Here is a 26,524-nt window from a genome sequence, read left to right on the forward strand (position 1 = left end):
GATATGAAGCCTTTCCAAATGCATTGTATATACACCATCACAGTCACAAATACCCTATTGCTTGGCTAGATATTGGGCTAGAGGAGAAAACTGAACTTTCACCTTGGCAAGGGATGCCCTAGTTTAGTCTTTGTATAGTACCAGGTATGTTACTATCCAGCTTAGATATCATCGTATATATGGGAGGTAATAGGAGATTATCTAAGCCATTCACCAGAATTCTTACAGAATCCCCCCCCCCCTCCCCCCCTTCTACACACCACACACTCCGACATCATATTCTCCTGATCAAGTTCCCATTCGGAAGCCAACTGCATCCTCCATAACCAATAACGTCCGGACATGAGGTGTAGAACAACCAAAACAAGGACTAGGTAACCTGATCAAAGCCCTGTCATGTCCCATGGAAGCTCAGGTACAAGAAATGCTTCCCGTGCACTCAGGCTGAAGAGTAAACAGGGACAAGATCTTCCTGTGACAAGACCAGAGAGCTGGAGGATCAAAGCGGAAGGAAAAAGCTCGTCCCCAGACAAGAGTCTCTTACACAGCAAAGACCATTGTGTCCAGAGAAGTTTTCACCCGGTGGGACGGATCATCACACACAGTGGCCACTTTGTCCCACAAGTGCAATAGAGGAACAATGGGGAACTAAATAAACTACGGCTCAGCCTAATTATAACGGCTGTCATTCCATACCACTCGCCTGTCACTGTTATACACTATACACTGTATTCTTAAATTCTTATTCTTAATGTATTAACCCAATATTGCACAAAAGTTAATAAAAAAAAAATGTAACTTCTGTATAGGGGATAAGATGTCTGATTGCGGGGGTCCCGCCGCTGGGACCCCCCGCTATCTCCGTGAAGTACCCATGCCGCACTCGGCATTCTATACAGTACAGTGATCCCTCAACTTACAATGGCCTCAACATACAATAGTTTCAACATACAATGGTCTTTTCTGGACCATTGTAACTTGAAACCAGACTCAACATACAATGCTATGGAATCTGTCACGCCATTGAAAACGTGTCAATGGCTGGAAGAACCGACCAATCAGAATCTATATTTCACTGGTAAAACCCCTGTGCATGCACTGACTGGTGTCTGGTAGCGCCCCCTACAGTACAGGGAGGTATTACATGTTCTGTACTCTTTACCTGTGCCAGGGTTAGCTGCTCCTTTGGACATCAGGTGAGGGCGGCTCCATTTTCTTTTTTTTTTTTTTTTTTTTTTTTTTTTTTTTTTTTTAGGACATTGCGTGTTCTGTACAGGATCCTGAAGAAGCTTCTGTCCTCAACATAGACCAGTGTTTCCCAAGCAGGGTGCCCTCAGCTGTTGCAAAACTACAACTCTCAGCATGCCTGGACAGCCTTTGGCTGTCCGGGCATACTGGGAGTTGTAGTTTTGCAACAGCTGGAGGCAACCTCTTTGGGAAACACTGACATAGACAGTGATTACAGCTCCCAGCAGATCTTTCTTACTTTTATATATAAGGATTTGCTTTATCTCTATTAGTTATCTACTTATTTATCTTTAATCCTCACTTTTTCCTATTTTTGGATGACATTTTGGTGCCTTCAGAACCAATTACCAGGTTTCCATAGAGTTCTGGTCTCAACATACGATGGTTTCAACATACAATGGTAGTCACAGAACCGATTAATATTGTAACTTGAGGGACCACTGTATATTAGATGCTGAATTTCCGTGGCCGGAGACGTGACGTCATGCCACCCCTCCTCGTGACCATGCCCCCTCCATTCATATCTATAGGAAGGGACGTGACGGTAGGATGTGTCACAGGTGCTGCAGCGGGACCCCTGTGATTAGAAAGCTTATCTCCTATGATTTGGATAGGGGATAAGACGTCTGTGGGCGGAGTACCCCTTTCTGGGACCCCAGTGATCAGCTGTAACCTGTGGTGAAATCTGGCAGTAAGTGTTCAGCTTCCTGTAGCACCACAATAGGGAACATAAAGCATTACACTGTGTTCACCAAAATCAATCGAGTTGTATGTGTAATGGAACACAGGACAGGTCCTCCAGGGCAAGAGATGCTCTTTCTAACCACTCCGCATTCTGGCCAAGAGATGAGGATCCTCTATTAAAGGGGTACTCCGACCCTAAGACATCTTATCCCCTATCCAAAGGATCCGGGATTAGATCTCTGACTGCGGGGGGGTCCCCTGCAATCTTGCATTCGGCACCCACCTCTTTGAGCTGCATGCCGCGCTGCCAGCTCACAAACTGCCGGGTGCCGACCACGGGGACTGAGTATCGTGACGTCACGACTCCGCCCCTGTGTGACGTCCCCGCTATGCAAGTCTATGGGAGGGGGCGTGACGGGGGTGGTGGTGACGTCACACGGGGGCGGAGTCGTGGGGATAAGTTGTCTTAGGGTCGGAGTGCCCCTTTAACTATGAAAATGGGTTTTCAAAACGACACAACCCCTATATAAAAGGGCTATTCTAATTACATCAAATAAACTGTATTACTCACTGTAAAGGGAGATTAAGAGGGCAATTGTACCACAATTACCCATTGCCAAATGCACAACTGGGGCATAACAACATCATAAAGGGAGGTCTACAATTTGCCTACTCCTAGAGGAAGAAGCCACTATCAAAGAGAGGCACATAAGAGTGCATTCACACCAGGTTTTGGCTATACGGCAGCCAGATATGGCGGGAGAATTTAAAATCTGGCTGTTGCCGTATCCCCACTGTAGCCCATTGACTTCTATGAGTCGGACAGAGTCAGCAAGTGACTTCGGTCGGCTCATCTTCAACCCGTATTAGTTTTGTTGCTGGACTAAAAACATGGCAAACTGGATAGAGTCCACAAATGAGCCAACCGGAGTCACTTGCCGACTCCTTCCAGCTTATTGAAGTAAATGGGCGGGGGTCCGATGGTGAAGCAGAGGGATCCGGCAGGCACATTGCCAAAAACGCTCCTCCTGCAGCTCTTTCGGCTGTTTGCCTTTCATTTCTCCCATGTGATGTAACTGCACTTCGGATGTCCCAATAAAGTCCCTCCACGTTTGCTGACATAAAGGGCGAGTATTATGGTTTTCTTTTTTCCTTTTTGATGGACTTATGTTTCAGAAGTGATGCACCCCCATGTTTAGCAATTGCACGGACATCTCCACAGAGAATCCTTCAATATAGGACCCTGTTATGTACACCTCAGTGCCGAGTGTCTCGCTCTTCCTTGCTAAAAACGTGGTGTGAATGCACCCTTACATAACGAAATAGGTATGTGTGACTGACCGTAGGTAGGTTGCAAGGCTCTTTGTACTGCCACCCTATAGACTTATAATGGGATCGCAGGACTTAGATCTCTATGAGCTCAGTAGTCAAGCTTGTTGCTGTACACCTTACCCTGCTAGTTTCCTGATCGGTGGGGGTGCCTTCACTGAAACCTCGACCCATCAAAACTTATCACATGTCTCTTTAAAGGGGTACTCCAGCCCTAAGACATCTTATCCTTTGGATAGGGGATAAGATGTCTGACCACGGGGGTCCCGTCGCTGGGGACCCCCGCAATCTTGCATTCGGCACCCACTGCTTTTAGCTGCACGCCGGGCTGCTGGCTCACAAACTGCTGGGTGCCAACCACGGGGCCGGAGTACAGTGACGTCACGACTCCACCCCCATGTGACGTCACGCCACGTCCCAGCTATGCAAGTCTATGGGAGGGGGCGTGACGTCACACGGGGGCGGAGTCGTGACGTCACCATACTCCGACCCCGTGGTCGGTACCCGGCAGCGCGCCGTGCAGCTCAAAGAGGTGAGTGCTGAATATAAGATTGCGGGGGTCCCCAGTGGCGGGAGCCCCACGATCAGACATCTTATCCCCTATGTCTTAGGGCCGGAGTACCCCTTTAACATGTTAAAAAAAATTCTAATGACACAGACCCTTTCTGATTTGTCTAATCAAAGATATTCACAGATCTCCTGATGGGGCCTCACCTCCACCCTGCTCATTGTCCTGATTGAAGGGGGTCTGAGACCCTGACCGATCACAACAAGTTTTTTTTTTACAATGACACTTTAAGCAACTTACATTTTTTACAGCCCTTAGTTGCCTTCAATGCACTGGATTCAACTCTGTTTTAGGCTGGGTTCACACCACGTTTTTGCAATACAGTTCAGGTATCAGGTTTTTGAATGAAAAACGGATTTTTCAAAACCTGACTAAACTGTATCAAAACGTGTGTACAAATATTAATCCATATATGGCTAGAAAAATTATGTCCAGTTGCATCCATTTTTTTAAGAGAAAACATAAGTTTTTAACTTTTCATTCCATTATGAATAAAGTTTCACTTGTTTGAATGAAATTCCAAGAAAAAAAACTGTGCAAAGTCAAAAACAGTATGGTGAAAACCGGATGGAACCGTACGCACATACAGTTCTGTACGGTTCCCATTGACTCCCATGTTTAAAAAAACAAACGTATACGGTTTCAATACGGTTTTTCACCCGGACCAAAAACCGTGGTAAGCTACAGTTTTGGGTACGGGGAAAAAACAACTGACAAAACCATACGGGATGCAAAACGGACACGACCTGATGGATCTTTTGGCATACGGTTTTCAATGGAGAGTCAATGCATACGGTTTTCAATACGGTTCTGTACGGTTTTCAAATTGAAAACATACACGGGAACTGTACTGCAAAAAATGTGGTGTGAACCCGGCCTTACTTTGTTGCTACGCCCTACCAGTTCCTGAGATTATTCACAAATTAATTTCAAATAGGGATGTGAACGCTAGTCTTTTGGTAGGGTTTGATTAGGAGGCTGAGGGTGCGTTCACACTACAGAATTCACGCGGAATTCCATGAGCGGAATTCCGCGGTGTAAACGTAACATTAGTGTGAATGGGTCTCCGCGAGACCCGTTCACACTGCGGAATTTCCGCGGCGGACAATTCCGCCAATGAAATTGTTCCGCGCAAAGAAAGAACATGTTCATTCTTTGCGCGGATTCCGCGAGCACTGCATAGCCGTCAATGGTGACGGCTCAGTGCCCCGCGGACCTAGCGCCGAAGCACCCGCGGCGGCGGCTGCCAGGCAGAATCTCCGCTCGCTGAATTTAGTGTGAACGCACCCTGAAGGGGAAAAATCAAGCTCACACCCCCTAAGCCTAGCATTCACATCACTTTATGAAATAAAGTTCCCGCCCATCTGACTTTTTGGAGAAAACTACAGATGGAAGGAATGACGCAATAAAAATAAAAAATAAAACAGTGCTGAGCACCCCCTTGGGCACCCAAGGCTAGAAAACACACAACATATTAGCAGAAAATGTAAAAATGGTGATGAACTGATATGCAAAATACATGAAAAATTTTAGAAGTAGTAAACAATAAATAGTTGTTTTGAGCTACTACACAACCAAAGGCATGTTCATAAAACGTAAAAAAGAAACCGATTTTACGGAGTGTCAAGTTGGCTGAACGGGTTGTGCAGAACTGTGATTGCAGCTCTGAAGTATAATACAGGCTGTAACTGGAGATGCTGTACATCTTGGCAAAATATTAAAGGGGTTATTCAGGAAAAAACTTAGATATATATCTCTATCTATCTATCTCAACTGGCTCCAAAAATTTCAACAGATTTGTAAATTACTTCTATTAAAAAATATTAATCCTTTCAGTACTTATGAGCTGCTGAAGTTGAGTTGTTCTTTTCTGTCTAAGTGCTCTCTGATGACACGTGTCTCGGGAAACGCCCAGTTTAGAAGCAAATCCCCATAGCAAACCTCTTCTACTCTGTGCAGTACCAGAGACAAACAGTGATGTCAGCAGAGAGCACTGTTGCCAGACAGAAAACAACAACTCAACTTCAGCAGCTGATAATTATTGAAAGGATTAAGATTTTTTAATAGAAGTAATTTACAAATTTGTTTAACTGTCTGGAGCCAGTTGATATAAAAAAAAAATTTTTGCCCTGGAATATCCCCTTTAACCTTTCTAAAGTACTAAAACTACACTATAAAAAAAAAAAAGAAACTCCTGTTTATAGAAATCATGGCTTATAAAAAAAGACCACTAGGGGTTCCCATAATCCAGAACATAATCCTGTCTGGCTGCAGCATCATCTTTGTCCCAGCTGAAGCACAGGCCGGGACAAAGTCCAGGAAGTGAGGGCAGGACTAGCACTCCTCTGCGCTCACTCCCGTCCTATCAGACTGTAGCACGAAAACCGAGAGGAGGGGGTTACAGAGCAGCCTGCAGTGATTGGATGAAGAGACCCAGTACAACACAGCAGACTCAGAGAGGAAGTGAATGCATAGCGGGCGAGGGCGGGCTCAGTGCTTGCCTCAGACAAGACCCTTCCTGAGCAGTGGATGTCAGAATGAGTGAGCAGCAGAACAGAGAGATTGTTGTGCCAAATTCAGAAGCTAGAGACATAAAAACACATGTAAAGCATCTGCATGACCTAGTGAGTAACATATAGAAGCATTATTTTTTTCTGTGGTATGACAGGTACGCTTTAACAGTAAAATGGTATCCATAGGACAGCGTTTCCCAACCAGGGTGCCTCCAGCTGTTGCAAAACTACAACTCCCAGCATGCCTGGACAGCCAAAGGCTGTCCGGGCATGCTGGGAGTTGTAGTTTTGCAACATCTGGAGGCACCCTGGTTGGGAAACACTGCCATATGCGGCATCTGTAGAACAACACTTTTATGGTCCACAGGTGTATGATATCAGTAAGGCCCCTTTCACACTATAGGTATCATCCTGTAAAAAAAACCTCCGTTATTACTCCCGGCAAAAAGTCCTGAAAACGGCCGTCAAAAAATCCCATTCATGTCAATGGGATTTTTTGAACATCCTTTTGCATCAGGCATGTCCGTTTTTACTATTGTCAGTTATTTTTGCAGGGACAAAAGACGCTGCATGCACTCATTTTTGGTCCGGCAAAAAAAAAAAAAATGGTTAAAAAAAAAAAACGGACGTTAAAATTTAACATTGAAGTCTATGGGAACCAGCATGCTCAGTACAGTTTACAAAAAATGGGTTAAAAACCTGATTAAAAAAAAAAAAAAAAAAACAGATGTAACTGGTAATAACAGATAACGGATGAACAACATCGTGTTTTTTAAAGGAGTAGTCCAGTGCTGAAAAACTTATCCCCTATCCTAAGGATAGGAGATAAGTTTTTCAGCACTGGACTACTCCTTTAAAGAGGTACTACCATGCTGACAACTTATCCCCTATCTTAAGTATGGAGGATAAGTTGCCTGATCGCGCGGGGTCCCGCTGCTGGGGTCCCCCGCAATCTCGAACGCATCACCCCGCAGCGTACATTGCTCCGGGTCTGATGACTGCCGATCATGGGGCCGGAGAATAGTGACGTCACGCTCACCCCCCCCCCCCCCCTCAATGTAAGTCTATGGCAGGGGGCGAGACAGCTGTCCCGCCCCTGCCATAGACTTGCATTGAGGGGGCGGAGCATGACGTCACATGGGGCGGAGCTGTCATGTCACGATCACCGGCATCAGACCCGGAGCGGATGTTCGCTCCGGGGCCTGATGAGAGCGGGGGGCTGCGTGCGAGATCGTGGGGGTCCCCGCGCGATCAGGCAACTTATCCCCTATCCTTTAGATAGGGGATAAGTTGTCAGCACGGTAGTACCCCTTTAAGAGAAAACCCATTATAAATAGCGGATGATGGTCATCTGTTATTACCAGTAACTGCATCCGGTTTTTTTTTCCATCCGTTATTGTAAAATAACGGCAGTAAAAAAGCAGGAGGATACCTGTAGTGTGAAAGGGGCCTTATAATCCCAAATAAAATGATCCAGGAGCAATGTCAGTTCTATGTCCCAGCCGCCCAGGTTTACATTGAAGTTTGGATTTACAGGTTTACACAACACAAGAGATAGGAAGGAAAGACAAAGGATCTGAGCATTGGGGAAGAGGGGTGGGGGGGGTGCGGTCACCTTTTTGGAAGAGCGTGAAGCAGCTGATAAGGTTTCACTAGATAATAAAGAGCTCTCGGTAATGAAGGCAATCCTCCGCACTCCGAGATCACTATCACTGGGGGGCCCCAGCAACAGGCTCCACTTGTTCAGATCTTCAAAGAGCTACAAAAAGAGACATGGGAAATAAAGTGTAAAGAAAACCAAAGTCAGTATCATAAAGGGGAGGGGTCCTCCATAATACACAGCCTATGAGATGTCACATACACTGCTAACCAAACATCATGCTGCATACGTGCTACATCACTTAAAGGGGTATTCCAGGTAAAACCTTTTTTTATATATATCAACTTGCTCCGGAAAGTTAAACAGATTTGTAAATGACTTCTATTAAAAAATCTTAATCCTTCCAATAGTTATTAGCTTCTGAAGTTTTCTGTCTAATTGCTCAATGATGATGTCACGTCCCGGGAGCTGTGCATGATGGGAGAATATCCCCATAGGAACTGGACAGCTCCCGGGAAGTGAGTCATCAGAGAGCAGTTAGACAGAAAACAACAACTCAACTTCAGAAGCTAATAACTATTGGAAGGATTAAGATTTTTTAATAGAAGTAATTTACAAATCTGTTTAACTTTCTGGAGCCAGTTGATATATAAAAAAAGGTTTTGCCTGGAATACCCCTTTAAAGGGGTACTCCCCTGGAAAAACTTTTTTTTTTTTTTTTTTTTTTTAAATCAACTGGTGCCAGAAATCTAAACAGATTTGTAAAGGACTTCTATTAAAAAATCTTAATCCTTCTAACACTTATCAGCTTCTATTTGCCCCACAGAAAGTTCTTTTCTTTTTGAATTTCCTTCCTGTCTGACCACAGTGCTCTCTGCTGACACCTACTCTGTCCAGAACAGGAGCAAATCCCCATAGCAAACCTCTCCTGCTCCAGATCGTTCCTAAAATGGACAGAGGTGTCAGCAGAGAGCACTGTGGTCAGACTGAAAAGGAAATTCAAAAATAAAATAACTTCCTGTGGAGCAAATAGAAGCTGACAAGTACTGGAAGGATTAAGATTTTTTTAAATAGAAGTAATTTACAAATTTACTTCTATTTAAAGCTGCAAATGTGTGGAGAAGTTAAAGGGGTGCTCTGGAATAAATAAAATGTTTTCAAATCAACTAGTGGCAGAAAGTTTAACCGATTAGCAATTTTCTTTTTTTTTTTTTTTTTTTTTTTTTTTTTTTACATTTTAATCCTTCCAGTACTTATCAGCTGCTGTAGGCTCCAGAGAAAGTTGTGTAGTCCTTTCCAGTCTGACTGCAGTGCTCTTTGCTGCCACCTCTGTGCAGAGAAGGAGAGGTTTGCTATAGGGATTTGTTCCTGCTCCGGACAGTTCCTGACATGGACAGAGGTGTCAGCAGAGAGCACTGTGGTCAGACAGAAAGGAAATACAAAAAGAAAAATTACTTCCTGTGGAGCATACAGCAGCTGATAAGTACTGGAAGGATTAAGATTTTTAAATAGAAGCAATTTACAAATCTGTTTAACTTTCTGGCACCAGTTGATTTAAAGAAAATGTTTTCCAGCGGGGTACCCCTTCAAATGAAAGGCAATTACCAATTTCCCAAACTGAAGTTACATCTAGTCTAGACAGCTGTGTAAGGGTCTATTCACGAGGCAGAATTTCCGCTTGCGGAATTCCGCCTCAAATGAAAGCCCATAGACTTCTATGGCATTCCGCACTCCCATTCACACTTCTGAATTTCCGCTTGCGGAAATTCAGAAGTGTGAATGGGAGTGCGGAATGCCATAGAAGTCTATGGGCTTTCATTTGAGGCGGAATTCCGCAAGCGGAAATTCTGCCGTGTGAACAGACCCTAGCTGGGGACAACAGTCTATGGGGAAGATTTATCAAAACCTGTCCATAGGAAAAGTTGCTGAGTTGCCCATAGCAACCAATCAGATCGCTACTTTCATTTTTGATAAGGCCTGTGAAAAATGATAGAAGCGATCTGATTGGTTGCTATGGGCAACTAGGCAACTTTTCCTCAGGTTTTGATAAATTTCCCTCAATGTTTCCCTGGTATGGAAGCTACTAGGGAATGGAGGTCAACAGGACGGTACTATGGCCTCCATAATTTTTCCAGCAATAGAAAAACAGGTTGTGTGTGGTATTACAACTTGGCTCCATTCACTTTAATAGAAATAAGCTGTAATACCACATACAACAAAGGATGTCCGGGCATGCTGGGAAGTTGTAGTTTTGCAACAGCTGGAGGCACACCCGTTAGCCTAGATAAGATCAATTGAAGATACAGGCCCGAAGCCTGAGGCTGCACTACTGAGAAATTCTGAAGACATGTCCTCTTCGGAAATATTTCTCAATAGTGCAGCCTCAAATTATAAAGGGTTCCTTTTTATTGTGGCGTACCACAGTTATTTAGCTCTTTTTATTAAAGTTTTTCACTTTAAGTTGTGAAAACGGTGATAAACTTTTCATTATACAGTGACCAAGCTGCATGTACATAAACTGAAAAACACCTTAAAATGCGTTACCCAGAATTACAAAAACAAAGATTATTTTTCCCAAAAAGAACAGCACCCCTCCTGTCCTCAGGTTGTATGTGGTATTGCAGCTCAGTAGCATTAAAGGGATACTCCGGTGGAAAAGAAATGTTTTCAAATCAAATCGTGCTAAAAAGTGATACAGATTTGTAAATTACTTATTTAAAAAATAATAATAATAATAATAATACTCCTTCCAGTACTTATCAGTGCTACCGTAGAGTTGTTATTTTCTCTCTGACCACAGTGCTCTCTGCTGTCACCTCTGTTCGTGTCAGGAACTGTCCAGAGCAGGAGAGGTTTGCTCTGGGGATTTGCTTCTTCTCTGGACAGTTCCTGACATGGACAGAGGTGTCAGCAGAGAGCACTGTGGTCAGACTGAAAAAAAAACTTCACAACTTACTCATAGCATACAGCTGCTGATAAGTATTGGAAGGATTAAGCTTTTTATATAAAAGTAATTTACAAATCTGTTTAACTTTCTGGCAGTTGATTCGAAAACATTTGTTTTCCCCCGGAGTACCTCTTTAAAGCGAATAAAGCCAGGTTGTAATACCAAAAACAACCGAAGGTCAAATGTGGCGCTGTTTTCCTAAACTACAGACATAAAAGCAAATAGTGATGAAAATGTATCATTCCTAGAAACAAAGGGAGATCTTTAAAGGGGCATTCTTATCATAAACATATATGACACATTACTGACCTCCATTTTCCATTTATGTTAAGCCACATCCCCATAGAGGTCAAAGCAGAAGTCACAGGAATTATGCAAAAACCTAAACAGACAGGTGCCAGGACCTCTAAACCTCCAAATAGTTAGAGGGATCAGTGCCTATAACTTTAAGATAGGGATACCCCTTTAAAGAGATCCTATCATCTTTTCAGCTCCTCCTGCTATATAACATGATACCTGCAGATTGTACTGTATTGTATATATCATCTTTTCAGCTCCTCCTGCTCTATAACATGATACCTGTAAATTGTACTGTATAGTATATATCATCTGCTCAGCTCCTCCTGCTTTAAAACATGATACCTGCAGATTGTACTGTATTGTATATATCATCTGCTCAGCTCCTCCTGCTCTATAACATGATACCTGTGGATTGTACTGTATTGTATATATCATCTGCTCAGCTCCTCCTGCACTAAAACATGATACCTGCAGATTGTAGTGTATTGTATATATCATCTGCTCAGCTCCTCTTGCTCTATAACATGCTATCTGCAAATTATACTGTATTGTATATATCCTCTGCTCAGCTCCTCCTGCTCTATAACATGTTACCTGCAGATTGTACTGTATTGTATATATCATCTGCTCAGCTCCTCCTGCTCTATAACATGATACCTGCAGATTGTATTGTATTGTATATATCATCTGCTCAGCTCCTCCTGCTCTATAACATGTTACCTACAGATTGTACTGTATTATATATATATATATATATATATATCTATCATCTGCTCAGCTCCTCCTGCTATATAACAAGATACCTGCAGATTGTACTGTATTTATATATCATCTGCTCAGCTCCTCCTGCTCTATAACATGTTACCTACAGATTGTACTGTATTATATATATCATCTGCTCAGCTCCTCCTACTATAAAACATGCTACCTGCAGATTGTACTGTATTGTATATATCACCTGCTCAGCTCCGCCTGCTCTATAACATGAGGCCTCTAGACTGGATGGCATTTTTAACATGACAGGTTCTTTTTAATTGTTCATGTGCAGTATATAGAATGATCAAGGCCTGAAGTACCTGGGAATGGTCAATGAAGAAGGCTTTGTTGCCCACTCTTAGGCACAACTTTTCCTCCCCAGGCCCCTGTCGTCCACTATGGATCTTTTTCCCTTGTTCCTGATTTTGGGTGCAAAAAGTGAACGAGCTGGTCCTATGGAATTGGCCAACACAACTCCTGATCAGTAAAGCGTAGCAGGACCGGAAACGCAGCCACAAATACACGTAGCAGAGGGTTATGAGCATGACGTACGGTGACTTGAAGGATGGAGATGGGAGGGAGGGCAAACAGAGCCCTTAAATCAGAGATCCCACATAAGTGTAAAATGTGGGGGGGCCCTGAAGATAAGTCCCCTTTATGTCCAGAATTAATTTCCTGCTCTATAAGAAAAAAGAATATATAAAAATAAAATAAAAAACAAATTTAAAGTAATTTTTTTTCATTTTAATAATATTATTAATAATAATAATAATAAATCTTTATGTATTATACATGACTAGCTGAGTACCCAGCATTACCCGGTCTTCGAACCTAAATCTCATAGAAAAGGAAAAGCAACAATAAACGCTCTCATCTTGATATCCTGACCTCCTATACCCCCCCTATATCCGACCCCCAAACTTACTATTCCCTGCCCCTGCAGTCAATGGGGCTGGAAGCAATTAGGTCCATTCACTGCATAGTGGCCATTCCTGGTTACTGCAGCTAAGTTCCTATTCAGGTAATAAAAATAAAAACTTTAAGCCCTTTTAATTATTTCCCACTGCGTAGAGAGTAACAGCTAAAGTTCTTACAGCAGCCTCTGGACTACGGATGGGATCAGGGGACCCCCCCCCAATCCCAGCCTCTGAACCCTCAGGATTCTGGTGAACTAATCAGACACTAGGGGAACCATCTGCAGTCAGTCCTGAGGACCTAAAAAGGAGCCCAGGGCTGCCTGTGGCAGACATCACATTATTTATCCTGTATTATACTCCAGAGCTGTACTCACTATTCTGCTGGTGAGGTCACTGTGTACATACATTACATTACTTATCCTGTACTGATCCTGAGTTATATCCTGTATTATACTCCAGAGCTGCAGTCACTATTCTGCTGGTGGGGTCACTGTGTACATACATTACATTACTTATCCTGTACTGATCCTGAGTTATATCCTGTATTATACTCCAGAGCTGTACTCACTATTCTGCTGGTGGGGTCACTGTGTACATACATTACTTATCCTGTACTGATCCTGAGTTATATCCTGTATTATACTCCAGAGCTGTACTCACTATTCTGATGGTGAGGTCACTGTGTACATACATTACATTACTTATCCTGTATTATACTCCAGAGATGTACTCACTATTCTGCTGGTGAGATCACTGTGTACATACCTTAGTTATCTGTTACTGATCCTAAGTTATATTCTGAAGAATATTGAGTGCAGCTCTGGAGTATAATACAGGATATAACTCAGGATCAGTACAGGATAAGTAATGTAATGTATGTACACAGTGACCTCACCAGCAGAATAGTGAGTACAGCTCTGGAGTATAATTCAGGATATAACTCAGGATCAGTACAGGATAAGTAATGTAATGTATGTACACAGTGACCTCACCAGCAGAATAGTGAGTACAGCTCTGGAGTATAATACAGGATATAACTCAGGATCAGTACAGGATAAGTAATGTAATGTATGTACACAGTGACCTCACCAGCAGAATAGTGAGTACAGCTCTGGAGTATAATACAGGATAACTCAGGATCAGTACAGGATAAGTAATGTAATGTATGTACACAGTGACCTCACCAGCAGAATAGTGAGTACAGCTCTGGAGTATAATACAGGATATAACTCAGGATCAGTACAGGATAAGTAATGTAATGTATGTACACAGTGACCTCACCAGCAGAATAGTGAGTACAGCTCTGGAGTATAATATTGGCTGTAGCCAAGGGACACTAATGTTATGTATTTACAAAGTGATGTCACTTTTTATGTAGATAATATTTTTACATAAAATGGTGAAAATGTCTTATACACATTTTAGAAACCTATTTCCCCCCTCGTACAGGCAGGTATCTATATCCTGTAAATATGAATTGCAACACATGGCACAAACATATCTAAATCATAAACCAGGTCTACAGTTGTGTTTTCCCTATTTATCACTATCTAAAGCGGCGATTCCCAACCAGGGTGCCCCCAGCTGTTGCAAAACTACAACTCCAAGTATGCTGAGAGTTGTAACTTTGCAACAGCTGGAGGCACCCTGGTTGGAAAACCTTGATCTAGTGTGGTCCATCACGCTACCCTCCTTTTATCCCTGATTAACACGCTTCATCTGTTCCTGGAAAAGCTGGGTGGCAACCAGAATCCAACAGCTGTCTGGGCATGCTGGGAATTGTAGTTTTGCAACATCTGAAGGTCTACAGATTACATCCCACTACATACCATTCAGTAGTCTAGGAAAGCTGAGCCCCAACCCCTGTCTACAATAGCTACCAAACGGGTGTCACCCAACTTTCCCAGATGCAGAGAAAGTTAGCAAACTAACTCATTTATAATCTCTCTGTCTGTGTATAATAGTATTTGACTGACCCAATGATTAACCCCCCTGATACAAAAAACCAGTATAGATGATAAAACAGTATATTAGAGAGTAACACTCTATTAGTACAGAAAAGCAGAGCACAACATGCACTACAGGCTGCAGCACAACAGACACAGCACAACATACAACTCACATGCACTCTTATGGAGGCTTGACTCTGAAACCAAACGTGAAATCACCTTACTAACCTGCTGAGCTGTCATTGCCATCGCGTCAGCCAATCGGCGCTACTGTCTGTTCCCGGATGGTTTGTTATGAAGCCTGATTGGTGAATTTCTGACAAGGGGAAAGTTTCTGTTCCCTGATTGGTTGACCCTGCCCAGCCCACGCAAGGGAACCCGGAAGTAAGCTGTAGGATAGAAGGGGGTGGAGGGAGTGCTTGTAGTGGAGCAATAATGATTTTGAAGAGTAAATCTTTATTAACAACAGAAAAAAATATCAACAAAGTTCATAGCATAAGCTCAGCTGGGCAATAGTTAATTTTAGTTTTTGAGATATATATATATATATATATATATATATATATATATATATACTCTTTATTTTATGTAGTGCCAACATATTCCAGTGTGTATATACATTGTCAATATATAGATATATATATGTATATATTATTTTTTTTTTTTATAGTTTTTTGGAATTTTTTGAAACTAGATGTTTCAATTTTCTTATATGTTGTATTTCTCTATCCCGCTTTATTCTTTAACCCAATGTTTTCCAAGCAGGGTGTCTCCAGCTGTTGCAAAACCACAACTCCCAGCATGCCCGGACAGCCAAAGGCTGTCCGGGCATGCTAGGAGTTGTAGTTTTGCAACAGCTGGAGGCATCCTGCTTGGAAAACACTGCCTTGACCCCTTAAAGGGGTTGTCCGGTAAAAGACAACTTATCCCCTATCCACAGGAGTCATAACTATTAAAGGAGAACTAGAGGATGTGAAACTTATCCCCTATCCTAAGGGACCCCTCGATCTCCCGTACAGGGCCCTGCTGGGGACCCCGCAATCTCCCGTACAGGGCCCTAGGTTCTTTGCCAAAATAGCGTGTTTCGACCACCGCATGACATGGCGGCCGACATGCCACCTCAATACATTACTATAGCAGAGGCGGAGACTGCCGAATGTAGCGCTCCGGCTCTCCCGTAGAAGTGAATTGTGGGGGCGTGTCGGCTGCTGCGTCATGCGACGGTCAGGCACGGCCCCTGTCCGCTGACTGCCGGGGCCCCGTACGGGAGATCCCGGGGGCCTCAGTGGTCGGCCCCCCTGCGATCTGAAACGTATCCCCTATTCTTAGGATAGGGGAAAGTTCACTTATCCCGGAGTACTCCTTTAAAATTGTTACACCTACAGACACATAGGAGGGCTTGCTTTTTGCACCATCAATTGTATTTTGTAACGGCACCACAAATTTTACCACAAAATTTGCGGTGAAACAAAAAAAAATATATATATATATTTTAGGGGGGCAAAATGAAAAAAAAATACACGCTGTTTTGCAACTTTGAGGGCTTTCGTTTCCACGCAGTGCACTTTTCAGTAACAATATCTTTTTTCAGTAGGTCCATATGATTGTAATGAAAACCTATTTATAAAGATTTTGTTTTATTTTGCAACTTTTATAAAATTATAATTTTTTGTAAGAAAATTATTGGGGGGGAGGGGGGTTTCATTAAAACTTGTGCAGAGGAAAAGTCGACCAGTTGCCCATAGAAACCAATCAGATCGCTTCTTTTATTTTTGAAAAGGTCTCTGAAAAATGAAAGAAGCGATCTGATTGGTTGCTATTGGCAACGGGCCAACTTTTGCTCAGCAGAGGTCTTGAATGAATCTCCCCAAGGATGCATACATTTGTCCTATTCTGTATTTTTCGGTATACAGGAATGTGTGAGGTCTCATTTTTTGAACTGTGATCTGTAGTTTTTATTGGTACCATTTTTGTTTCGATGGAACTTTTTGATCACTTTTTAACTTAAAAATGTTCTGGTATATGAAGTGTAGGGAGAACAGTACCTGAAGAGCTTAAAACTTTAAAGGGGTATGCCGCCGGAAGACTTCTTATCCCCCTACCCAAAGGATAGGGCATATGACGTCTAATCACGGGGGTCCCGCCACTGGGGAACTCCGCGATCTCCGCTGCGGCACCCCAGTCATCCGATGCACCTAGCGAACTCCGCTCCATGCCGGATGACTGGTGACTACAGCCACCACACCCCCTCCATTCATGTCTATGGGAGGAGGCGTGACGGCTACGAACTAGCTGTCATGCCCCCTCCCAAAGACATGAATGGAGGGGGCACGGCGCGACGTCAGGAACACAGAAGCTCCAAGCTTCCGTGTTCCGGACGCCATCGCTGCCGGCCTGGAGATCGTGGGGGTCCCCAGCGGTGGGACCCTTCGTGATCAGTCATCTTATCCCCTATCCTTTGGATAGGCGATAAAATCTTTTCCGGCGGAGTACATCATAAATAAGACAAATGTGGTCTGGTAGCAAGGATAAGAATCCACATATACTCAGGGAGACCAAAGGTAGATAAGACATTACTAGTCTACTCCATAGTGCATAGTTCACATAAACTGAACAATAGCGCCCAGACCACCAAACGCATTTCTGCCACAATATAACTCGTATCTTCCTCAGGGGGAGAAGCTTCTGGGTGTGTGTGAGCGAATCAGCTCAGCGTGTACAATAGTGAGTGACAACTCGCAATCACAAAATGGGCTCTGCGTGTACCGTGAATAACACGCAGCCACACAGATAGCATGGTTGGAGCTGGAGATATTAGTAGTAAGCGCCGGGTACACAATACAGCCAATCCACATCTAAAGAGAACAGAAGGAATGGCAAAGTACAAATGCAAAAAAACAGTGGGTGCCCAATTTATGCAGCTAAATGTGAGCAGAACCTGGGTAGGTGCCGGGAGTGCCCAATACCAGTGGTTGGCGACTGTGCACTATTACTCCAAATCCAGCATGAATCCTGGCATGGTTCCAGTACTGAAGTGGAATTATACGCATGTAACATTAGTCCTGCCTTAATGACTGATTAAAGTCACAAATAATAGCTAAATAATACCGCCATACAGTGGTTAAATATTATTAATATGGCCATAGAATAAGTGACTAGTTCATACAACAAAACAGAGACAAAATAATGCTGTTCAGTGACTAATTATCGCCTCTATACAATACCTGAATAATATTATTATACAATAATAGCTCCATACACTGACTGAATAATACCACCAAATATGTTTATTATGCATTTTATATAGTGCCAACATATTCCACAATGCTGTACATGAGATATATATAGATAGATTGATTTTTTTGTTTTATTTTTATGTTTGTTTGTTTGTTTTTGCATTTTCCTCTTTTTGTTTAGTTAAAGGGGTATTCTGCCCCTAGACATTTTATCCCCTATCCAAAGGATAGGGGATAAGATGTCAGATCGCCGGGGTGACGGGCGATACGGGGGACGGAGCAGCGTGACGTCATGGCGCCGCCCCTCGTGACATCACGGCCCGTCCCCTCAATGCAAGTCTATGGGAGGGGGCGTGACGACCGCCACGCCCCCTTCCATAGACTTGTATTGAAAGGGGCGGGCCATGACATCACGAGGGGCGGAGCCGTGACGTAACGATGCTCCGGCCCCTGTACCGCCCATCATTACGTGCAGAGCGAACTCGCTCTGTGCTGTAATGATAGCGCGGTGCCGCAGCGGGGATCCCAGGGGTCCCCAGCAGCGGCACCGCGGCGATCTGACATCTTATCCCCTATCCTTTGGATAGGTGATAAAATGTCTAGGGGCGGAATACCCCTTTAAGTTCAGTATGGATGAGATAATGGCTTTGTTTACATGGCCGTTGTCTCCCGTCCCGATAATCTCCCGTCATTGCTGCGAAACAGACCATACTAACAAACCGATGCAAAAGGATGCCATTAAGTGGCATCCTGTTGCATCCGTTTTTAATCCGTTTATTTTCCCTTTTTATTATTGTTTGGCTACTTCCTGGTTCCTCACACCTCAGCGGTAATAACGGATCAAAAACGGATAGAAAAAAAACGGTGCAAACGGAGACATTAAAGGTTCATCTGTTTTCAATCCGTTACCCATGGAATTCAATGTTAAATTTATAATATCCGTTTCTATTCCGTTATTTTTGACAGGAGAAAAAATACTGCATGCACCGTCTTCCCCCCCCCCCCAAAAAAAAGGAAAATGGAACAGGAAGCAAATGTGTGCAAATGGGTGATAAAGGATTGTAAAAAAAATTCCATTGACATCAATGGGATTCATTTACAGCCGTCTGCAACCAGTTTGAAAAATTCTCAAACAGGTTGTAAACGGGCTTATTTTAACGGAGGACAACGTTACTGTGAAGGAGCCCTAGATGCTTTAACCCCTTAAGGACCGAGCCCTTTTTCACCTTAAGGACCGGAGCGTTTTTTGCAATTCTGACCACTGTCACTTTAAACATTAATAACTCTGGAATGCTTTTAGTTATCATTCTGATTCCGAGATTGTTTTTTCGTGACATATTCTACTTTAACTTAGTGGTAAAATTTTATGGTAACTTGCATCCTTTCTTGGTGAAAAATCACCAAATTTGATGAAAAAAATGAAAATTTTGCATTTTTCAAACTTTGAAGCTCTCTGCTTGTAAGGAAAATGGATATTCAAAATATATATTTTTTTGGGTTGACATATACAATATGTCTATTTTATGTTTGCATCATAAAATTTATGAGTTTTTACTTTTGGAAGACACCAGAGGGCTTCAAAGTTCAGCAGCAATTTTGAAATTTTTCACAAAATTTTCAAACTCGCTATTTTTCATGGACCAGCTCACGTTTGAAGTGGATTTGAAGGGCCTTCATATTAGAAATGCCCCATAAAAGACCCCATTATAAAAACTACACCCCCAAAGTATTCAAAATGACATTCAATAAGTGTATTATCCCTTTAGGTGTTTCACAGGAATAGCAGCAAAGTGAAGGAGAAAATTCTAAATCTTCATTTTTTACACTCGCATGTTCTTGTAGACCCAATTTTTGAATTTTTGCAAGGGGTAAAAAGGAGAAAATTTTTACTTGTATTTGAAACCCAATTTCTCTCGAGTAAGCCCATACCTCATATGTCTATGTTAATTGTTCAGCGGGCGCAGTAGAGGGTTCAGAAGGGAAGGAGCGACAAATGGTTTTTGGGGGGCATGTCACCTTTAGGAAGCCCCTATGGTGCCAGAACAGCAAAAAAACACACATGGCATACCATTTTGGAAACTAGACCCCTCAGGGAACGTAACAAGGGGTAAAGTGAACCTTAATACCCCACAGGTGTTTCACGACTTTTGCATATGTAAAAAAAATAATTATTTTTTTACCTAAAATGCTTGGTTTCCCAAAAATTTTACATTTTTAAAATGTGTAATAGCAGAAAATACCCCCCAAACTTTGAAACCCAATTTCTCCCGATTCAGAAAACACCCCATATGGGGGTGAAAATTGCTCTGCTGGCGCACTACAGGTCTCAGAAGAGAAGGAGTCACATTTGGCTTTTTGAAAGCAAATTTTGCTCTGGGGGCATGCCGCATTTAGGAAGCCCCTATGGTGCCAGAACAGCAAAAAAAAAAAACACATGGCATACCATTTTGGAAACTAGACCCCTCGGGGAAAGTAACAAGGGGTAACGTGAACCTTAATGCCCTACAGGTGTTTCACGACTTTTGCATATGTAAAAAAAAAAATTTATTTTTTACCTAATATGCTTGGTTTCCCAAAATTTTTACATTTTTAAAAAGGGTAATAGCAGGAAATACCCCCCAAAATTTGAAGCCCAATATCTCCCGATTCAGAAAACACCCCATATGGGGGTGTAAAGTGCTCTGCTGGCGCACTACAGGTCTCAGAAGAGAAGGAGTCACATTTGGCTTTTTGAAAGCAAATTTTGCTCTGGGGGCATGCCGCATTTAGGAAGCCCCTATGGTGCCAGAACAGCAAAAAAAAAACACATGGCATACCATTTTGGAAACTAGACCCCTCGGGGAACGTAACAAGGGGTAATGTGAACCTTAATACCCTACAGGTGTTTCACGACTTTTGCATATGTGAACATTTTTTATTTTTTTTTTACCTAAAATGCTTGGTTTCCCAAAATTTTTACATTTTTAAAAAGGGTAATAGCAGAAAACACCCCCCAAAATTTGAAGCCCAATTTCTCCCGATTCAGAAAACACCCCATATGGGGGTGAAAAGTGCTCTGCTGGCGCACTACAGGTCTCAGAAGAGAAGGAGTCACATTTGGCTTTTTGAAAGCAAATTTTGCTCTGGGGGCATGCCGCATTTAGGAAGCCCCTATGGTGCCAGGACAGCAAAAAAAAATAACACATGGCATACCATTTTGGAAACTAGACCCCTCGGGGAACGTAACAAGGGGTTAAGTGAACCTTTATACCCCACAGGTGTTTCATGACTTTTGTATATGTAAAAAAAAAAATATTTTTTTTACCTAAAATGCTTGTTTTCCCAAAAATTTTACATTTTAAAAAAGGGTAATAGCAGAAAATACCCCACAAAATTTGTAACACAATTTCTCCCAAGTACGGCGATACCCCATATGTGGCCCTAAACTGTTGCCTTGAAATACGACAGGGCTCCAAAGTGAGAGCGCCATGCGCATTTGAGGCCTAAATTAGGGATTGCATAGGGGTGGACATAGGGGTATTCTACGCCAGTGATTCCCAAACAGGGGGCCTCCAGCTGTTGTAAAACTCCCAGCATGCCTGGACAGTCAGTGGCTATCTGGCAATACTGGGAGTAGTTGTTTTGCAACAGCTGGAGGCTCCATTCTGGAAACAGTGGCGTACCAGACGTTTTTCATTTTTATTGGGGAGGGGGGCTGTGTAGGGGTATGTGTATATGTAGTGTTTTTTACTTTTTATTTTATTTTGTGTTAGTGTAATGTAGTGTTTTTAGGGTACAGTCACACGGGCGGGGGTTCACAGTAGTTTCTCGCTGGCAGTTTGAGCTGCAGCAGAAATTTTGCCGCAGCTCAAACTTGCAGCCGGATACTTACTGTAATCCTCCGCCCATGTGAGTGTACCCTGTACATTCACATTGGGGGGGGGGGGGGAACATCCAGCTGTTGCAAAACTACAACTCCCAGCATGTACGGTCTATCAGTGGAGACACACAGGTTGTGAAACACCGAGTTTGATAACAAACTCAGTGTTTTGCAACCAGTGTGCCTTCAGCTGTTGCAAAAGCTACAACCCCCAGCATGTACGGACAGCGGAAGGGCATGCTGGGTCTTGTAGTTATGCAACAGCCGGAGGCATACTACATTGGCTGGGGATGCTGGGGATTGTAGTTATGCAACAGCTGGAGACACACTGGTTTACTACTTAACTCAGTGTGCCTTCAGCTGTTGCAAAACTACAACTCTCAGCAGTCACCGACAGCCAACGGGCATGCTGGGAGTTGTAGTTATGCAACCACCAGATGCACCACTACAACTCCCAGCATGCACTTTAGCTGATTGTGCAAGCTGGGAGTTGTAGTTACACAACAGCTGAAGGTACACTTTTACATAGAAAGAATGTGCCTCCAGCTGTTGCAAAACTACAAGTCCCAGCATGCCCATAAGGGCATGCTGGGAGTTGTGATGGTCTGCCTCCTGCTGTTGCATAACTACAGCTCCCAGCATGCCCTTGTTGCATGCTGGGAGCTGTTGCTAAGCAACAGCAGGAGGCTGTCACTCACCTCCAACGATCCTCGCTGCACAGGTCAGTCCCTCGTCGTCTCCGCCGCCGCCGCTGCTCCTGGGGCCCCGATCCCAACAGGGACGCCGGGGTTCAGGGTCCCCAGCACCGGGGGTCGTCTTCCCGCACCCGCTCACGTCCTCCGGAAGAGGGGCGGAGCGGGTTGCGGGAGTGACACCCGCAGCAGGCGCCCTGATTGGTCGGCCGGTAATCCGGCCGACGAATCAGGGCGATCGTGAGGTGGCACCAGTGCCACCTCACTCCTGCAGACTCTGGCTGTTCGGGGCCGTCTCTGACGGCCCCGATCAGCCAGTAATTCTGGGTCATCGGGCTACTGGAGACCCGATTGACCCGGAATCCGCCGCAGATCGCTGGACTGAATTGTCCAGCGATCTGCGGCAATCGCCGACATGGGGGGACATAATGACCCCCCTGGGCGATATGCCGGGATGCCTGCTGAACGATTTCAGCAGGCATCCGGCTCCGACTCCCCTCCGGCTAGCGGTGGGGGCCGGAAATGCTCAGGGCGTATCCATACGCCCTCGGTCCTTAAGGACTTGGAAACGGGGGCGTATGGATACGCCCTATGTCCTTAAGGGGTTAAAGGGGTATTCCAGGCAAAAACTTTTTTTTTAATATATATCAACTGGCTCCGGAAAGTTAAACAGATTTGTAAATTACTTCTATTAAAAAATCTTAATCCTTCCAATAGTTATTAGCTTCTGAAGTTGAGTTGTTGCTTTCTGTCTAATTGCTTTCTGATGACTCACGTCCCGGGAGCTGTCCAGTTCCTATGGGGATATTCTCCCATCATGCACAGCTCCCGGGACGTGACATCATCATTGAGCAGTTAGACAGAAAACTTCAGAAGCTAATAACTATTGGAAGGATTAAGATTTTTTAATAGAAGTAATTTACAAATCTGTTTAACTTTCCGGAGCCAGTTACTATATAAAAAAAAGTTTTTGCCTGGAATACCCTTTTAAGTTTCTTTTATGTTATTTTCTCTATCCCTCTGTATTACTAAACCCAGTTGTCACGATTCGGCTTACAGGTTGTGGATCCTCTGTGTCAGCGAGGGATTGGCGTGGACCGTGCCGGTGGACCGGTTCTAAGAGGCTACTGGTGTTCACCAGAGCCCACCGCAAAGCGGGATGGTCTTGCTGCGGCGGTAGCAACCAGGTCGTATCCACTAGCAACGGCTCAACCTCGCTGACTGCTGAGAAGGCGTGGGACAGAAGGACTAGGCAGAGGCAAGGTCAGACGTAGCAGAAGGTCGGGGCAGGCGGCAAGGTTCGTAGTCAATGTGGATAGCAGGAGATCAGGTAACACAGGCTTGGACAACACTAAACGCTTTCACTGGCACAAGGCAACAAGATCCGGCAAGGGAGTGCAGGGGAAGTGAGGTGATATAGCCAGGGAGCAGGTGGAAGCTAATTAGGCTAATTGGGCCAGGCGCCAATCATTGGTGCACTGGCCCTTTAAGTCTCAGAGAGCTGGCGCGCGCGCGCCCTAAGGAGCGGAGCCGCCCGCGCCAGGACATGACAGCCGGGGACCGGGACGGGTAAGTGACTTGGGATGCGATTCGCGAGCAGGCGCGTCCCGCTATGCGAATCGCATCCCCGCCGGCAATGTCAGTGCAGCGCTCCCGGTCAGCGGGTCTGACCGGGGCGCTGCAGGGAGAGAGACGCCGTGAGCGCTCCGGGGAGGAGCAGGGACACCAGTGTTTTCCAACCAGACTGCCCTAAGCTGTTGCAAAACTACAATTCCCAGCATGCCCGGACAGCCTTTGGCTGTCCGGGCAAGCTGGGAGTTGTAGTTTTGCAACAGCTGGAGGCACCATGCTTGGAAAACACTGCCTTAAAGGGGTACTCCGGTGGAAAAAATGTTTATTTTTAAATCAACTGGTGCCAGAAAGTTAAACAGATTTGTAAATTACTTCTATTTAAAAAAAAAATCTTAATCCTTCCAGAATTTATAAGCTGCTGTATGCTCCACAGGAAGTAGTATTTCTTTCTGGAATTCTTTTCAGTCTGACCACAGTGCTCTCTGCTGACACCTTTTTCCATGTCTAGGAACTGTCCAGAGTACAAGCAAATCCCCATAGCAAACCTGTTACTGATACTGACAAAGGTGTCAGCAGAGAGCACTGTGGTCAGACTGGAAAGAACTCCAGAAAGAAATACAACTTCCTGTGGAGCATGCAGCAGCTGATAAGTACTGGAAGGATTAAGATTTTAAATATAAGTAATTTATAAATCTGTTTAACTTTGTGGCACCAGTTGATTACATTTTTTTTTTCCAACGGAGTACCCCTTAAAACCTTAAAGGGGTTGTCCGGTATAAAACAACTCCACAGGAGCCAACATTTTTCCCCTGCAGACCCATAGGAGGGCTTACTTTTTGCGCCATCAGTCTTCTCACAACCCCCCACCCCCCCTCCCCCAGTATATTACCGCTCTCCTCAGTGTTACTATGAGAACATAACATAACATACTAATATAACATTAGAATACAATTCCTAATACAAATAGGAATGAGGGGTTGTTATACGGTTAGGGTGTCCTCCTGTGTGACCCCCAGTATCCGTTCTTCTGGAGCTGGTTGTATAATTACTATTATTATTACCTCCGGGTTCCCATCAGTCTTCTCACCCCCCAGTATATTACCGCCCTCCTCAGTGTTACTATACTAACATAACATTAGAGAAAACTTATAGGAATGAGGGGTTGTTATACGGTCAGGGTGTCCTCCTGTGTGACCCCCAGTATCCGTTCTTCTGGAGCTGGTTGTATAATTACTATTATTACTACCTCCGGGTTCCCATCAGTCTTCTCACCCCCCAGTATATTACTGCCCTCCTCAGTGTTACTATACTAACATAACATTAGAGAAAACTTATAGGAATGAGGGGTTGTTATACGGTCAGGGTGTCCTCCTGTGTGACCCCCAGTATCCGTTCTTCTGGAGCTGGTTGTATAATTACTATTATTATTACCTCCGGGTTCCCATCAGTCTTCTCACCCTCTAGTATATTACCGCCCTCCTCAGTGTTACTATACTAACATAACATTAGAGAAAACTTATAGGAATGAGGGGTTGTTATACGGTTAGGGTGTCCTCCTGTGTGACCCCCAGTATCCGTTCTTCTGGAGCTGGTTGTATAATTACTATTATTATTACCTCCGGGTTCCCATCAGTCTTCTCACCCCCCAGTATATTACCGCCCTCCTCAGTGTTACTATACTAACATAACATTAGAGAAAACTTATAGGAATGAGGGGTTGTTATACGGTCAGGGTGTCCTCCTGTGTGACCCCCAGTATCCGTTCTTCTGGAGCTGGTTGTATAATTACTATTATTACTACCTCCGGGTTCCCATCAGTCTTCTCACCCCCCAGTATATTACCGCCCTCCTCAGTGTTACTATACTAACATAACATTAGAGAAAACTTATAGGAATGAGGGGTTGTTATACGGTCAGGGTGTCCTCCTGTGTGACCCCCAGTATCCGTTCTTCTGGAGCTGGTTGTATAATTACTATTATTATTACCTCTGGGTTACCATCAGTCTTCTCACCCCCTAGTATATTACCGCCCTCCTCAGTGTTACTATACTAACATAACATTAGAGAAAACTTATAGGAATGAGGGGTTGTTATACGGTCAGGGTGTCCTCCTGTGTGACCCCCAGTATCCGTTCTTCTGGAGCTGGTTGTATAATTACTATTATTATTACCTCCGGGTTCCCATCAGTCTTCTCACCCCCCAGTATATTACCGCCCTCCTCAGTGTTACTATACTAACATAACATTAGAGAAAACTTATAGGAATGAGGGGTTGTTATACGGTCAGGGTGTCCTCCTGTGTGACCCCCAGTATCCGTTCTTCTGGAGCTGGTTGTATAATTACTATTATTACT

At 43.9% G+C, this 26,524-nt stretch overlaps 2 protein-coding genes across 3 annotated transcripts in view; one reads left to right on the top strand and one right to left on the bottom strand.

Annotated features, from left to right (window-relative positions):
• HLCS (holocarboxylase synthetase) overlaps nucleotides 1–15,030 on the bottom strand; it is a 219,066-nt gene extending 204,036 nt beyond the window's left edge. The window contains exons 1-3 of one of the 2 annotated variants that reach the window (XM_056559611.1): nucleotides 14,985–15,030; nucleotides 12,266–12,625; nucleotides 7,958–8,101 (exon numbers count right to left, since the gene is read on the bottom strand). In XM_056559611.1, coding sequence (XP_056415586.1) covers nucleotides 7,958–8,101; nucleotides 12,266–12,490 — 369 coding nt within the window. In that variant the 5' untranslated portion in view covers nucleotides 12,491–12,625; nucleotides 14,985–15,030. Of the gene's footprint in view, nucleotides 1–7,957; nucleotides 8,102–9,547; nucleotides 9,620–12,265; nucleotides 12,626–14,984 lie in introns of those variants that run through there. The other variant, XM_056559612.1, reaches the window with a different exon arrangement.
• A 94-nt stretch (nucleotides 15,031–15,124) lies between these two features.
• The window catches only part of RIPPLY3 (ripply transcriptional repressor 3), a 52,104-nt gene continuing 40,704 nt past the window's right edge, over nucleotides 15,125–26,524 (top strand). The window contains exon 1 of the mRNA XM_056560905.1: nucleotides 15,125–15,195. The gene's annotated coding sequence lies outside the window, so the exon portion shown is untranslated. The remainder of the gene's footprint in view (nucleotides 15,196–26,524) is intronic.

Source organism: Hyla sarda, chromosome 2 (genome assembly GCF_029499605.1).
Source record: "Hyla sarda isolate aHylSar1 chromosome 2, aHylSar1.hap1, whole genome shotgun sequence".
NCBI lineage: Eukaryota > Metazoa > Chordata > Amphibia > Anura > Hylidae > Hyla > Hyla sarda.